This window comes from Channa argus, chromosome 15, assembly GCF_033026475.1.
Source record: "Channa argus isolate prfri chromosome 15, Channa argus male v1.0, whole genome shotgun sequence".
Classification (NCBI taxonomy): domain Eukaryota; kingdom Metazoa; phylum Chordata; class Actinopteri; order Anabantiformes; family Channidae; genus Channa; species Channa argus.
In genome coordinates, this window is record NC_090211.1 from 17,744,177 (window position 1) to 17,761,868 (window position 17,692).

Genomic DNA, 17,692 nt, shown 5'->3' on the forward strand with positions numbered 1-17,692 from the left:
AAAACGTAATTACTGCCTGGATAATATTCAGCGGTAACACATTTCTCATTGATGGAAGTGCTACTCTGTGGTTTTGTAGAGCACAGGAAATTAACACCTAACATCGTGTGATTCATGTTCAAATATTCCACTTAAATTGCGAGCTTTAGTGTCTACAGCCTCACCAGTTTATCTTATTTTCTATCGACCGCTACTGGAAATCTATCACAGCCAAAACTCTCCCAGGATTCTTTGAAGGCCAGTGATGAGAAACAAAGAGAACATGGCAGCAGTACAACTATGCAAATTGTAAAGGAGCCTTAAAATCTTAGTTTCACATGAATGTGTCCTTAGGGCGGCTGTAGCTCAGTTGGTAAGGCAGTCCACAGACCACAGGGTCAGTGGTTCGATTCCCAATTCCCCGCCTGGTTACTTGTCGAAGTGTTTTAGCTATGCTAAAAACCAAGGGGCCTTAAAGCCTCAAGTTTTCAATAAATGTGTGAAGTACCATGATGTTAGTGATGTTGGGCAGCTAGTACGTTGGCCGCTATCTCAACTGCCCATGTACAAGTGGGAACAGCTGGTTATGTAAATAGGAAATTCCCCATAGACCAGACCCTCTCCCTTCAGTTTGGCCTTCCCTTTCTATGCATGCGTGGTCTTTGTGGACCCTGTCCTTCAAATGATGCAGCCCCTAAATTAAAACACAGTTATTGTGTGCAGGTGGCATAAGTGTCAAAAAGAAATGTATTCAAGGTTTCAATCAACATGTCTGCACTGCACCATTTGTAGCTCCTGTGACACTTCTTAATAACAAGTGGTCCAGGTTTGATTGAATCTGCGTGTCTGTTAGTTTTCTAAAAACCTTCATCACTGCAACATTGGCTCCTAGCAGCAACTTCCCATTGATGTCTATCGAATGTCTGCTGAACTCAAAGCTATGCAGAAGGGTAGAGAGGGGTCAAGGTCAGGAACAAGTTTAAAACCTCATGGGAAACAAAGCTTCGAATCATCAGCGTTTGCTCATTTTCTCCGTGTCTTAGTTTTTTCTCACGTCCTCTCTTTTCTCCGTTTTTGGGACTACAACAGGAGGCTGAGGAGAGGAAGATGGGGGCAGTTCTTGAAGGGAAGAGGAGGAAGAGGACTGCAGGGTTTCTGCTAAGTGAGCTGGAACCTTCTCACGCCTCTGGCCAGTGCTTCAGAGACAGGGAGGAGAAAAACCAGGAGGAGGAGGAGAAGGAGGAGGCGATCTAAGACAACTATAAGAAGTTAGCTGAGACTGAAAACAACAGAAAATATTGAATAAAAAATAAAGGGTTTGGTGGAAGAGAGAGAACCGGGGGATGTGCGAGATGACTGACAGCATAAATATACTGCAGTGAGGGTGAGCTGGATACTTTCACAGTCAAAACAAGGCAGGTAGAGAGATGCATGTAAACAATGGAATAAAAACACATGTTGGATTTCTGTCTTTTTACAATGGCCCCTATAGTTCTGTACTTCTTAAGCATTTGTGATGATTATAGTGTGCATTTGTATAGACAATGCATTTCTTGATCGTGAACAGTTTGGGTGTGTATCTATGCACACGTGTGTTTGTTTGTGCGATTTTCCTTTTTGGAAATTCCCATTCCAGATGGGAATGACTCTGGGAGAAGAGTCAGAGAAGAACATATGGTGATTTAACAAAATTCTGGCATGATGCTAACATGTCAAAACTGTGATTTATGACTTTATGTCCACAGACACAGCCCAATGAAGTGGTCTACAAAGTTATCTCTGCTAGCAAGTCAGGTTGGTTTTTTCCAGTATGCATTCCACACAAACGGCCGTAGTTTAAAGATGACATGACGTACTAATGGAATTTGTAGAGCCACGATGTGTAAAAGAGGGCACTTTGAGGGAGACACGAGGTCAGTGATTATGCCAGAGTTTCACTAATAAACTGGGCATAATGGAATTGTGTGTGTTTGTGTGTGGGACACTGATTTGTGGGGGGGACTGACAGTGAGACTGATTGATCAAAAGGGACAGGAAGTGCGGAGTGAATGAGAGGGAGAGGCAGAGAAGAAGATATATCTTAATTGTGAAGGCGCATGTCTGATGATGTGAAAGTGTGTCTAAAATGTTTTCTGATGAAAACGTGTGTAGGGCTGCATGAGAGAGAGAGAGAGAGAGACAGTGAGCAGGAAAGATGCTGTGAAATAAATCCAATAAGCTCCTCCGTCATGCTCCCCTCGAGTGTTTTTAAGATTCACTGAATTAAATAAATAAGAGATTTTTTTTCTCTCTCTCGCTTTTGTCAGTTTCCCCTTTGCATCTCTAGTGCCCTGCTGTCGTTTACGTCAGCCCCCTCTTCCCTTCATCTTTTGTTGTCCATCTGCAGCAGCTAGCGTCTCTGCTAGCTACTTAACTCTGGATTCAAAGCAAAGCCCCATTAACATCATAGCCACTGACATCAGAAACGTGCAGAAGGTGGGGGTGGGGGGTGGGGGTGGCTTAGGTTGCACGAGCACCTGGCCTACAACAAACATCGCTTACCTTCAGCTGAAGGTCCTCTTTTTTAGGCCGTTTCTCACATAAATAACAAGAGAAGTCCAGCTGAACGTCTGCTGTGTCCAGCTATGGAGCCTCAAACTATGTCCGTCAACCCAAGTCTTTTAGGTAGAGTTCACCACAAGCTCATTTTACCACTAAAATTCCATTATTTAAAAAGATAATAACAAAAGGGCTTTTATTTTGAAGGCATTATAAGACTTCTGAAACATACCTTGTTTTATGATGCTGTATGTCAGTGTAGGTTTCAATCCGTGTGTGTGTGTGTGTGAATGAAGCCTCTGCCCCCTTGTATATCAATAGTTACAACATTTTTATGGTAAAGTGTTTGTGGCTTACGAAGAAAAAACTATAACTCCAGTATGAAAAAATCGTAATATACCAGAGAGAATCGTTGCTCCTGCTGAGCCCGTGGTGCTAATATGGTGTCTGATGATGCAAAATTGGGGCTTAACCAGTGATTTCAAATTGTCTTCCTGTCATTTTCTCACCCAAAAAGCTCCCCTCTTCTAACATGGCCGTTAATGGTAGTTTACTGCTACTCTTGCTGCATGGGGGCGCGAGAAAGAAAACTGGGTCCATCTGTTTCCCTTGAAGAGCACACAATTGAAAATGCATGTTGTTTTGGAGAGTGAAAATGTGGTTGTGAGGAAAATTGTGTTGAAAATCTCTCCCTTCACACTCTAGCTGTGGTGTCACACACACTTCTCATCACTGACAACCACTATAATTTTAGAAACTGGCTAAAAATGTCTCCAAATATAAACTGCTAGTATGAAAAAAACTTACAGAAATAACACACAATTCTTATGATTCACAAAAACCTTTACTTTTAGGATGACCTCATTATGCTGGTATGTTGACTAATTTATTTTTTATTTTTTAATCTGCTGGAAATAAAGTCTAACCCTGCTTTTCATTAAAGGTTTTCCAGTGGCTTTCCAATGTCAAATGTGCTTTGATTTGAAAAAGACTAATTTTGATTTGTAAATTTATAAACACACTGGAATGAAAGTATGTCTTTGCCCCAGAGCATCACTGATGCGACACAAAAAAGCCTAACATCTCCATTAATCAGCTTAAACATTGGACTTGAGATGAAGCAGAATGTGAACTGTCAACATGATTTATTCAACAATTGAAAACATTACAACACACATTTGCTTATCAGGAAACTAACTCACAAACAACAATTTTTATTCTTATTATGCACTTTCTTTACTTTTCTCTGCATGAATAGACTGAAAATGATCTTGAGGTTACTGTTAAACTACTTGTTTCGCATGGAAGTCTGCCTGAAATCAAAGCAGAAATAAATTCAGGAGACAGCCATCAAACTTTTAATTGTACTACTGTATCTCGTCAGATTTCAAATGAAGTGTCGAGGAAACAAGAGAGTTAAATACAATCAGGGAAATTAATTACTTTTACAGAAGGTTAAAAAAAAAGAAAAAAGAAGGTGGCCACACAAAACAGTGAGGAAAGAAAGCAGGTCAAAGAAGAGAAAGAAGAGACGAGGAGGAGGAGGAGGATTGAGAAATGGTGGAGAAGGCTAAAGGTCAACAAAAAGAGAAAATTAGCAAAGAAAAAGACAGTGAGGAAGCTGAGTGGGAGAAGAAGAGACAAAGCCAGAGAGCGAAAGGTCAGAAGCAAAATATGACAGATGGAAAGAAATAATCAAAGAAAAGGTCAGAAAGGAGGAAAGGAAGGAAGACACTATTTAACACAATGCATTCCATCCTGCTGAACCTATACAGCTGTTTGAATGGCGGAAGGTTAAACAGGTACTTTCTGATGCAAAATGTCAGTATATTACACATATTTGCTCTATTGCAACTCATAGCTATAATTTCTACCCTTAAACATATCAGTTTCTCATGTATAAATTCAACTATGGAAATGGAAGACTCTTAGCTTGATAGACCTGAAAAATATTTATATACATGTACAAATGAAGCAGAACATGACCCCTTGTACTGTCTCACATTTAATACATAGGTAGTAATGACATGATTCATACAGTACTGCTCTAATAAACCCTATTAATCTCTATTAAACTATTTATCACACACCAGTCCATCAATCAACACTTATTGTAGGATAAAGCCATATCATATGGAACAAGATATGAAAGAGAAAGATCGTCACATGCATGCATAGTATAACACCTTGTAGTCCTGACTGGGAATTTTTAACCACAATCATAACCACATAATCGCTGATGATAACCACTTTTTAAAACACTGAAAACAACCCTCTTTCTAAATGTGTGTGTTACTATAGAAGTGCATCAGTTTTCAGCACGTAGCTGTCTCATGTCTGTTTGGTCGGGTGTACAAACGGAAAGCTGATATCTTATAATATTTAAAGAAAGACATTGAAATGCACTTTACAGTATGCAGTTACACACTCATACACCACTCACACTCGCACACGCTCAGAAGTGTCACAGCTGTTGAGAGCCACTGAGTATTTCAGGTTCCCACCAGCAAATGAACAGTAGGTGACCTAAACTATGTACAGCCGTAATTATGCTTTATATAATTTCTAATAAACAACATCTCAACAAAACCAGCAGGGAGGTTTCTGTGTGTCTGTGCATGATTAGTTATATATAAACAGCCTGTACAATATATGCATATGTATTGTGTGGTATGCATGAGGGTACTGTCTGCTTATTAGGGAAGGGGAAAAGATCTAGGCCTGTGTTATGGACCTACAGTTTGTCATTGTCGACCTTGTTATGTTTCATCCAACAACTCCAACCCTCAGTCATGGGTTATACTGCACAACTGTGCATGTGTATGTCCACAGTTGGCATTATAAACAATATTATGTAGTTTGAAGACATATTGGCTGATTTTGAACATGAAGTAAATTGGTTAATTGCCCCCCCTCATACACACACACAAACACACACATGCACACACACATATTGAAACATATGGGCATTTGCCATATGTAATGATGCACAGAGACATGGATACACAGGCTGATTAGGAAAAGGAATTGCAAAATCGCAAAATTGCTGTTGTGAAGATGCTTATTTGGGGGTTGTCACATCATCTCCTCATTCACTGCATGTGTGTATGTGGGTCGGCTGCATTGCCAGCCCTGTGACACTACGTCATGCAAGGCTCCCAGTGAGGCCTTTTCCAAATGTACGGATTAGAGCCAAAAGGAACAAAGACAGAAAGAGAGGGAGGAGGGGGAGAAAGGAGAAGTAAGAGCCAACAGAAGAGAGAGGAAAAAAGCTTTGACGGGCTGTGAAGTTTGCTCATTAGGCTGCGATGGCCCAGTGTGAAGTGTGTGTCAGCACTTCGACAGTGCAGCCCATGACAGTGTGCAGCCTGGATCGCACACGCAGCAATGGTTAGGACGTAAACTGGGAGGCAGTGGTCCTCATGGTGCATGAAAGACCATCTAACGCAAATACATGGCTGCTTTATATCATACTCAAACCACAGCTGGGGATATGCAACACGTTAGCTTAAGGAGGTTATTGTTTTTTTCCCACTTCACATATTTGAGGTCATGGCAGCAGCAACATTGAAATATATGAGACAGTGCATGTTAAGATGGCTGCCAGTAAAAGACGAGTCAACACACTGAGCTCGTTTCCTACTGCTTTAAGCGACTGTTGTGCTGAGACTCAAACTCAGTACACTTTGCTTCCTCCATTCCACCGTCTACCTTTGCCGCTTTTTGGTCATCTGCTAGACTCCACTGTGCTACACACAACCCTTCTATTAGTCATCGTCACATTACAATAAATAAAAATGCTGCAAAATGTACAAAGGAAGCGGAAATTGTGAAAATTCTCCGATTGGTCAGCAGAGTTAGCCTCGCTCCAAAACTTTCGGAAGCAAACATCTCTGCTCTGCTCGCCACGATAAGATAGCAGAAAAAAAAGTTACATTCCGTAGTTATTGCTTTTACTCCTGTACAGCTTTGCAAAGTCAAGGCAGTAACAAGATTAAACTGGGTTAAAGTGTATTTAGGTTTGATCTGCTGACACTTAAGTGAACCCAGTTTACATTTCTGCTTTGTTTTATGTCCTCGGTCACATCTCCCCACTTCCTGCTGCTAAACTTGAATATAAACATTTTTAAAAGCCTTTCTTTTCATTTGAAAACCCAGCTCCCATATTTCCAAGACACGGAAATTCGTTCTGGCTCACTTGTCCGCGGCAGCCATCTTAACTGCAAATCATATCTATTCATCTTTCCCTATGAGGTTTAGAAAGTGATGTGGTTTGGTTTGAGCTGTAGCATAAATAATAACAGAAGTGGCAGATCAGTGTCAGAGGATGCATCTTAAAAGTTGGCTTAACAGCACTGAAAACAGTAAAAGTTTAGTTGCAGTATTTAAGTAGGCCAATGCCAGGAGCAGAGAAGCCAGCAGAACCGAGTTGAAAGGAAAAAGCTGTATGGAGTTGGAAGGATATATAAAAATGTTTGACAATAACAGTAGAACATTTTTGATACAATACTTCAAAATCTTTGGTATCTGGTGTTTTGTGCAAGTTTAGTCTTGTGATACCTTTCTTGTGCTGAAGTATTGGACAAACCCTTACAGGAATGCAGACATTTACTTAAACGCACACAAAGTTGTTGTATTTCCTACACTTTCCTATCTGCTCGGAAACCTCCTTGTCTACCGGTCCAGCCGTGGGATCCACTGCGTGCTAATTTCCAGGTGCTACATATTCGGGGTTGGTGTAGGAGAAGCCAAGGAACTCGTCCTGGTCCAGGTTCATGATGACGAGCTTGTCTGTCGGCGTCAAATCCACAGCCATCTTGGTGAACTCCTTGTCGAAGTTGCAGGTGTCCTGACGGTTTCTCTGCAGGTCGAGTTTAGAGTAAATGAAGAGGAGGGGAGAGGATGTGATGGGAGGAAGAATTGAAGAGGAGGAAAGATGATGGGGGAAGATTGGGATGGATTGAAATGGGGCGGAGAAAAAAGCATTACATTTAGATGCCCCAAATAATCAGTCCATCTGCAAAGAAAGCACAGATGATCTTAAATTCAGAGGCACTTTTTTTCTCGCTAGTCCTAAACTGGTTGTAGGAATATTTGAGTACTTTGCAGGTGCGTTGCCGTCAGTGCCCCTCTCATATGTGTGGTGCCTTTTATTGTTTTAAATCATGGTGAATTTAATCAGGCTTTTTGAAAAGCAACTAAAGAAAAAGCCTCATGTACATCTACAAAGTCGTCCGAAGATTCATTGAAATATAAAACAGAATAATTTATTGCATACCTACATCATGACTTGAGCAGCTAATTGGATTTGAAAGTCACACAGTTGGTTAAATAAATATCACCTGAGTGTGGGGAATGTGTTTAAAGAATCGCAGTATAAACGCACCTGTATCTGGAAGGTCCAGTTACTGGTGAACACCAACTGTACACCATGAAGACCAAAGAACACTCCCAACAACCCTGCAATAGTTCTAAAGCGAAAGCCAGGGGATCCAAGTAACTGATTACCTTATTATTGGACTGCAGTTTAATCCATCAATAAGGAACGGAAAGAACATTGCACATGACTGAGCAAGAAGGAGACTAGTGAGTGAGACCTGGAAGAACCTCAATTAAATATTGTACAAAATAAACAAAGAGTCAAAACTTTAAAGGAGGATTAATACTTTTTTTACAGGCACTGTATCAGTTCCAATATGTGTGATAAAACTAACTGTCACTTACATTTCACTCACAGTGATGAATCTCGTCAAACTCTGCAACAAAGTAAATGTGTATTTCCATCTTCATCAAATTATATCTCACTTGGGGTCTTATTTAACTTTGATCATTCAACAGTGAGCATCTCCTTTCACAGTTAAGGAAAACTACATGCCAACTATCATCTGACAACGGAGGATGTTACTACAGTGAGTGAATCTAAAGCAATACAGCTTTATGGAATTTCAGCACTGAAAAATAGGACAGTGGTGTCTCTCTGCCTACTTTGCTGCTGAAGGTATGTGGGTTTATACAGGAAAAAAAACAAAAAAAAAAAACAGGTACAAGCATAGTACCTCACGTCTGGCCTTTAGTTGTATTTTTTCATTATTTGTGGAATTATCATGAGATCGTATTTTGCTAATTCTAACATGTTACAAGTAAAACTCAAAACATAAACTCTAAATTGAAAAATATGAAAAATATGGATTTAAAGTCACTGAAAGTAAGATGGTCCCAGTGGCAGCAGGCAACCCATACTAGAACATCTTGAACCAGAGGAGAGAAAAAAAAACAAAGACAGATTAAATATATTCAAGGATGCAGAGGGAGAGTTTAAGTAAAGGAAGTGCACAGGAAAGTCGACAGTGAAACAGGCGAAGGAGACAAAGATGCCAAGTGACGTACAGCAAATAAGAGAGTGACTTAAGAACAAGCAACAGCAGTGGTGACTTTGTGTTGGAGGTGAGGGAAATATCTGTGTACCTGTGTGTGTGTGTGTGTGTGGTGGGATACAGAATACAATGTAGGCCTGTGACAGTGTTCTACAAAGAATGAAAAGAAGCATAGACTGTGTGAGTGTTTGCGTGGGATTTTGATATGGAACACGATTGGTGTGAGACATATATGTGTGTATGTTATGTTTAAGGAAGGCACACACACACACACACACACACACACTCCTATGCTACCAACAAACTTTCAAACTGTGGCAGCCAAGTGGAGCCAATTTCTAGTCTTTTTGTTTTTTAATTACAAACCAAAAACGCTTAATTTCTAACACTTTCACAAAGAAGTACACAGCGGTTTTCTGTTAAAACCTGTAAGTAGTGGACTGATGGACCCGTCTGTAGTGAGCATCGACTGGGATTTGAGTGCGTAAGGCTGGATGTCATCAGTGGATCAGCCACATTGTTCAGAATACTTTAAACATATAAGAAACATCCTTTTTTCGGCCTTCGCATTAGGTGTTGGACTCACATCACACACAAACCACCCAGATGTGAACTTGAAAGGTAAAGTGGGTTAAAGAGGGCAGCAGAGAGGGGGAGAAGGAAGTCGACACATTTATAGTCACATTAATAAGCCTTGATAACAGTCTCAATCTCGAGCCATAAACATTTTATGTACAGAAACAGCGAGAGGAGCCAGTGATTTACCAAATACATCCAAAAAGTGAGGACTCAGAGCATTAACACTGTGTGATGTCTGAAAAACACAAACAGCTAAAGCCACACTACAGCTCAAAGCACCAGGAAGGAAAATGGAGAAGAGCGGAGGAGGATTAAGAAAGAGGGAAGGTAACAACGGTCCCACACTTCTTAAGAGAGAAAGGCCATACGAGCTCGTACATTAGATGGAGCCCTGTTTCTGCTATTTGACAAGGAAAGGAAAAGCAGAGGTGAGGTGGGAAACATCAACAAAGAGCGACAGCGAGATCAGGAACCACAAAACTAGCGTCACATCTCTTACCTTCACTCTCCCCGTGGCCTGAGAGGAGCTCCCTCCATCCACAGGGACGCACCTGCTACAGCTGGACCAGATTCAGCTCTCGTTCCCCAGGTGCGTTGTCATCCACCAGAGAGCTTCCTCTCAAGAGAGGCCTGAGCTACTGGCTGGTGCGACAATCATGGGACTCACCAGATCACCAGATTTAACAAATCAATTCGCAGTATGTACATGCCAACATAACTGTCTAATCACAGCTTAACATCTGTAACCAGGGGCCTTACATTTCTCGGCATACGGAATTGGTTTGCATGCAGGACTTGGAAGAATCTGAACTGTTTTTGTCTAAATTCAGTCTTTTAGATTTGGATTTACACTCCATCCACCCCAGTATACAGTGTTCACTGAAGATGACTCTGTTTCTTTAGACCTATTAGTCACAAGTCACCCTTAAAGCCTTTTTTTTGCATCATTTAAAGTAAAACTTCCTGACACACCCTGATAACTGATAACAGTCATGTCACATCCTCTGTTACTCTCCCACGAGGTTTCTATCACATGAAGGAATACAAAATACAAACCATGCATGTGCAGGCTGTGTGGCGTTTCCCGCTCTCCCTATAGTTCTACAGCTAACTACAGAATGCACTGCAACAGGCAATCAGAGCTCCCTCTTTATCTCACTGTCTTCTACGTGGATCATCAACTGGAAATGCTGACTAGGACATTCATTCTTTTTGCATGGCATCGTCTACAGGCCCATTGTGATCAGCATATGATTTGATAGCCATATCCTCCCGGAATATTTTGGGACTTTCTACACATGATTTCTGTGTTGATGACTGACATACTGCCAGACTCACCTATGAACTCTTGCAGCTAAGAGTTTATCAGACTTCGGAAAGACACTGAGCACAGCGCCGAAGGCCACAAACATGGACACATAGGCCTACACACACACACACACACACACACACACACACACACACACACACTGCTGTCAGCCATGTACTGGGGGCCATCTCATAATGTGTTCCATCTCAGCATGCTTCAATTGCAGTTTTTGCTGCGAGGCAGAGAGTTGAGGATGCAGAGAGAAAAAAAAACAGTAAAAGAGATCCAGTAATAAACAGGGAGTGACATGAATATCTGTAGCCCTTGGTAAAGATATATAGATAGAAACGACTGGATCTAGTAGCATCAGGGTAATCACACAATTATTTTTCATAGCAGTGGTTTTAATAGAGAAACACGCCTGGGTCTTTAATGCAGCCTTTGCTTCTTTACTCCTTCCCTCCCCTTCCTTGCTCCTCTTGATCGTGAGCTCCCTCGGCCTCCCTCCCTCGCCCCATCTCTTTTCGGTGGCGAGAGGATTAGCGGGAGACCGGTCTATGAGGGAGTCAGCTGAGGATGTGGGGGTGGGGTGGGGGCGCAGAGGAAAGGGGAGGTGAAGAGGAGATGAGGGTGAATGAAAGGCGGTATCGAACGCTGACCTGTTTTGGGCTGATAAGCGCAGGCCGCTTTGTGTCGAAGCCACTGGCTTTAATTTGGGGGCCGCAACATTTGGAATTATCACACGCACTCCAGCACTGCTGCAGCTTACTGTGTACACTGGCTATTACATCCAGCCCAATGCAAACGTTATACAGCTTATGTGCTGGTACTTCCTGTGGCAAAGGAATCTGAACTGCTGCTCTTATAAATTTGCATTAAATGAAGTTGGACAACAATGTTAGTACGTTGTTACTATGGAGGGTCTTCAAAGCTGCAGCAGTGTTTGGGTCGGTGCAGGTTTTTGTGTAAAAAAGCAACAGGAAACTATCAAGAAGAGCTTAGCTACAGGTTAGTTAACCAGCTGCCACAGACAGCATCACAGTGGATACAATTTGTTCCACATCTAAAGTGAAAATAAGGTTTGACCAATGCACGGAGTCGCCAGAGTTAGACTTTCTTAAGTACTGCACTTACTGCTGTAAGTACAGTTCGGAGAAAAACCTTATACTTTTACTCCACTACACTCATTTTCCTGCCCCAAAATCAACTTTGCAGTATTACTCAGTTGCATCAGCTTTACCAGCTGTGCCATTTTGTGCTAACTTAATTTCAATTATATGGGTCCATCATTGGTGTGGTACATACAATAAAGTGGTAATTCTAATTGTTAGCCAGTAGTTTTTTGTACAAATAATTATAAGCGATATTAGCAATGGTTTTATTGGTTAATGCTGCGCTCATGTCAAGTCATTAGAATCGATATTACAAACAGCCAAGTGGGGAAAAAAAAACAAAAAACGAGTCAGAGTCTAAGATTTCAGGACGCTCTGACAGTTACAATCTCTGTTAACAGATCGGCTCCAAAAGTGGAACAAAACCGCCATCACCAGCAGTTAATAATCACTTTTATAGGTAATAAAATAAATTAACGTACTTAAAAATGCGGGTGCTGTTTGTTGACACCAAATTCCACATGCAAGTATTCTATAGCGACTTAAATTGGACAGCCAGCTAGTTTAGCCAAGCAGCTGGCTGTATTAGGCCGGGCTGTTTCCACGGCAACACCAGAAGGTGAGTAGGTGTGAACGCAGCCTTGGACTGCTGACTGAGGCCGTTCTTCACGGCCGCTCTCGGTCCGTGATGCACACGGTGAGCTTGTGCAAATCATGGCTTGTGCTGTAGAGTTTTACAACTGCGTGTTGTAACTTACACCCCTACGGGCAGTTTATTAGGTACACCTCACCGAAATCGCCGCCGCCGAATAAAACAGTCCAGCACTAAATCCTCCCAGTTGAGCATGTGATAATGTTCAGATTGGGGTTGAAAATGTAAGAGATGTTAATGTATGTTAAGCTGTAATGTTGAAATATGTACCCTGTGGTGCAGTTGAATGTTGAGTGTACTGTAATACAACACAGAATTTAGCACAGGACTAATCTACACATTTTGTAGTTTATTTCTATATTAAATGTTCTTGATAACTGTATAGAAAACATTTCCTCTCTGATTCCCTGTAATTGTAATGAAAGCCTGGGCTGAACATCGGTTTGTGAAATGACCAAAAATAATTTTGGCTCAGATATTAACAGTTACTCAGCAAACCTGAAGCCATTGGTGAGACGATTTGTACTCGCTCTGACAAATACAACGGATTTAAAACAAGTCTAAGTGCGATGTTACGTCAGCATTTCTTAAGGGGGATCTGGCACGCTCACATTGAGATTCCACCCAAACGCAGAAATCCTAAAGGTTACCCACACACGCTCGACTAACTTCATTAAAGTTTAACCTCGCCAACGTGGTTTTTCCTCTTCACACCAGTGGATTTTAATTCCCGCACCCACATTGCCCATGGGTAACTGGAGTTGTAGGCTTCCCATCGCCTCGTGCCACGACTCAGACTTGCTTCAGAAGTGCTGCATGGTTTGCCCATAGGTGCAAACACAGTAACGTAAATATGCAGCCAGTCAGAGAAGGGGCACCAGCGCCTCGACTACAGTCAGTTGTGAGCAGCTTTAGAGGCGGCAGGAAGCGGCGCAGCAGGGCTGTGTGTATGTAGGCCGTGTTCTGCATGTTATTTCCTTGAAGTCACCAGACCCACACTCCCCCATCAGGGAAAGGCTCTTATGATAAGTGGCAGCCATGAAATATGCACAGCCTGTCGTAGCCGCCTGCCTCGCTTAACGGAGCCTCGCTTCGCCTCCTCGTCTCACTCCTCCGTCCCTCTTCAACCCTTCTTACTACCTCTCCCTCTCTCTCCTCCTCGCAACTCTCCATATAGTTGAGCGTCTCTTCTCTTTTTTTAAAAATTCTGTTTATTTCTTTTCTCTTTAACATTTTATTAAAAAAACACCGCACCTGTCACTCTCCCTCACTTTAATCTCTCTCCTCACCTCCTTCCCTGTGTGCTCCTCTTACTGTCCTCTAGCCTTTCTTGGTTCTCCTCTACAATCACAATCAGTTTGTACATTTTGTACGTCACAGCAACAGTGTTTGTGTGTGTGTCTTTGTATGAAACAGGAATGAAAACACACACACATATAGTGACTTTAAATAAAGCAGCCACTACATTAACTGATGCATAAACACAAAAACAACAACAAATATTCCCAAGCAAATCTTCTAAGTCCTTTATTTTAGGTATGCCCGTTTTTTAGAAAAAAAACAATTTGGCACATGGAAAGCATTATAAAAAGCAATTTTTTTTTTTTGGATGCATTTCATTGTTATAGTGCACATAACAGTAGCTTCCATCACACAGGAAACATAAATTAGCCTAACATGTTAAATGTATAATAATCCTAACTAATAAAAGGTTAAACAAAAGCATTTTTCATGCAGTCTATTTCGCTTCTCCTTTTGCAGGAAGGAATCATAGAAACCAAAACACAAATGCTGGATTAAGAATTCTCTTCCCCTTGTCTTTTATAATACTGACCACATGGTGTATATGTGTACATTTACATTGGACACGGTTATATATATATGTTTATGTATAAGTATACATATATTTATAGAGATATTTGTTATTGTTCTAATACAGGAGACTGTAACAAACATCGACATTGGAGGCACCACACAGATAAACAACATAGATTTAACTCATTGTTATGTCGCAAAAACACAATAGTTGCACTTACTTTCACACTCGTAATCGTGGATTAAATGTGAAAGGACTAAAGCTGCACTTCGTCGCTGAACTCATCAGCAAGTGTAAGACTGGAGATCAAAGACAGGACTGAGCTTATACAAGTATTACTTTTTGAGTGCGTTTCAGAGGTTGTTTCATGTAAGCTGTAAACAAGTTTCCATTTCTAGTTCTAATTTTAAGCCACCAATAAATACACAGATCAAGTATTAACTTCTAGTCACTTCCAAAGACATTTTAAGATGCCCATAATAATTAATCATGCTAGGCTATAGTCTACCTCTCAGCATCACGTACATTTTTACAGTTAATTAACTGTATCATAGTTTTCCTACAAGAGCTCTTCGCACGGCCGACATCACAAATCTGATCAGTAAACGTGTTGTAGAATGAAGTTCATCCATTTACTCATAAAAAAGATGGATCTGACAGGGAAATCTGAATATGCCAGAGAATAATTAGTCCTAATCCAGAACATCTAAAAAGTGAAACGTATCCACCAGCAGTATAACAAATTAATACTGGTTGACAAGAGCAGCAATATAATTATAATTAGAACAAGTGTAAGCCAATAATTCCATTTTTCATAGAGACTGGTCATTTCTTAGAATAGTTTCTTCACATGATCAGAGCCGATCATACATTAGGATCCAAGACCTTTGACTGGTGAAAGTAAAAGGTCCAGACTGAATGGACTGAGTATAATTTGGACCCACTTCATCTGAAACCAGGGCCCAGGTCAGGTCTTGGCTCCGCAGAACCAAACGGATCACTGCATTGGTGCTTATACTTTGCAGAAAAACTGCTCTGATGTCTGTATGTGATGAAGAGGAGTGTGATGTGAGGAAGCATTTCAGGTACCTCCAGACAACGTTAGCTGCACTCAAATAAAGTAGAGTCAGTTGACTCTCTGGCTGAGATAAGCGCGCCTACCAATAAGCTCCACAACCTCATAAGCTTTGCCTGTAAATCAATTACAGTCCTAACCTGATGTTGATTCAATACCACCCTGTCAAGATTATTGCTAGCAAGGGAAAACAAAAGACAAACACACACACACACACTTTTCTGCTTCAGACGGCCTGGCTTTAACGTGTACATACACAGAACACCAATCAAAGGGGGAGTCAACGGTGAGCCTCAATCCTTTCCAACATAACAACCCCAAAAAAAGAGAAAAGTCGGCTGCGTGATATATTTGTTGAATTTTCTGTTTCAGCTAGTGGGATTTGTTATATCACGGAAACTTCCCCCAGGCCTGGGTGAGAAACAAGGTATTTAACCTGCATTTCCAGTGCAGAACGCTGTGGGTCCAATAAATCCCAAACCTGCAAAACATCATCAGTACTATCACAGCGGAGTTGGCAGTACTGAATGTCAACTCAAACCCAACATTTAGGACTGAAACATCATTCTGAACTGTTTCTGTTTCAATGCATCCCTCCGAAAACAAAGCTTTGTCTCGTCTCCTTTCGCCTTTTGTTCACTTCTCTCTTCCACCTGTTGTGGATCCAGCTCTATGTTAGTTCACACAAACACATTTAATGTGAGGCCAGGCAGACATACAAAAATGCAAAAGTGCATTTTCGTACACATAGAAAACATACACGTGCACAAGTACGATACACTGAAAACAAAAACCCAAGTCGGAATCATGCTGTTGTAAAACACAACGTAACGTACTGCTAATCTATTTAATTGCTTATACTAGATGACAGAATATCTGAGTATACTGATCAATAAAATTGTCCCAAAACTAATGACTACATTTTCCAACAGCATTTTAACATCATGATCCCAGTGCAGACCAGCAAATACACACACGGGAAATCGGATACTTGTTGCTTTGTGGCACAAACCTGATCTTAGACTAATCGGCTAAAATAATACTCCAGTGTTTTCTTTTTTATGGTAAAAAACCTATTTTCAAAATCAAGAAAAAAAAAAAATTCAACAAAAACAAACAAAAAAATAATAAAAAAATTACAAAGTGTCAGTAAAGAGGTGCTGAGATAAGATGCTAAATTGCAGCTGGGAGACAAAGTCCCAAACCCTATTGTTGATATAGAAACTCATGCATGCCAAGCATTCCAGTTTTAGCTAAGCTAAGGATAAAAATACAGACATTAGTATCATACAAGGACTGAAAAGCTACCATATTTATAGCTGAGGAATGAGAAAAAGAAATTAAAATCACAATTTCCACCAAACTTAAAGCCTCTAAATGGAACGCTTAAGCCATCTTACATATGAAATTCCACAAATTGTTCATTTGCGTGAGTTGGAGGGAATAATGGAATGTCAAATTTCTGTCACTAGTTTGTCAACTATGATGCGTTTGTGTTTAATTTTTACAACAATTCAAAACACGGCGCTCGAACTTTGTTCTATGTTGTACTACGTGGACTTTTAGTGGTAAACGATGCTTCATAAAGTCAAGGGCAAAGAGTCTGGCACAAGTTTTCCGTTACACGTTGGCCAGAGGGTAACATGGACAAGTACGTATATTGACTGAATGCAAACTAAATCTCTTAACTTTAGGAAAAGTTCTGAATTTTTCTGAAACATGCTTATTTGCTTTCTTGCAGAGAGACGCAGTAAGGTTGATGCCCCATTTCCCTCTGGCTTCATATTGTAATCAGAGTATCAAATCAAATAAGCATATTTCTGAAAATGCCAAACTAATTATTTAACCTTAATTCCCTAGTTTGCATCTTAACTGTAGATGCAATCAGGTTATTTATACTGCACATGGACCCTCAGAGTATAAACAACAAGTGTGTCAACATGTTCGTGTTTGGATCAAGCCTTTTTAGGGGCTGCCACAGCACAACCAATGTGAGTGTGCATTTCAAGGTACAGAAATGATAATGTATATTTGTGTGTACGTGTGTGTGTGTGTCCGTGTGTCCATGCATGAGCTGAAATCAAGCCTGCTCAGCAGCAGCGGTGGTGTCAGAAGTTCCTGGGAACTCCGGGTTGATAAAGGAGAATCCCTGGAACTCGTCCTGGTCCAGGTTCTGAATCACTTCCTCATCGGGAGGGGTCAGCACAGGCGGGTGACGGGTGAAAAAACGATCAAAGTTCTCTGCATCCCGTCCGCAC

General features: G+C 41.0%; 1 protein-coding gene across 2 annotated transcripts in view; it reads right to left on the minus strand.

Annotated features, from left to right (window-relative positions):
* Positions 1-3,645: 3,645 nt before the first annotated feature.
* prkcbb (protein kinase C, beta b) overlaps positions 3,646-17,692 on the minus strand; it is a 95,604-nt gene continuing 81,557 nt past the window's right edge. Inside the window, exon 19 of one of the 2 annotated variants that reach the window (XM_067476483.1) lies at positions 3,646-7,378. In XM_067476483.1, coding sequence (XP_067332584.1) covers positions 7,223-7,378 — 156 coding nt within the window. In that variant the 3' untranslated portion in view covers positions 3,646-7,222. Of the gene's footprint in view, positions 7,379-9,152; position 17,692 lie in introns of those variants that run through there. The other variant, XM_067476482.1, reaches the window with a different exon arrangement.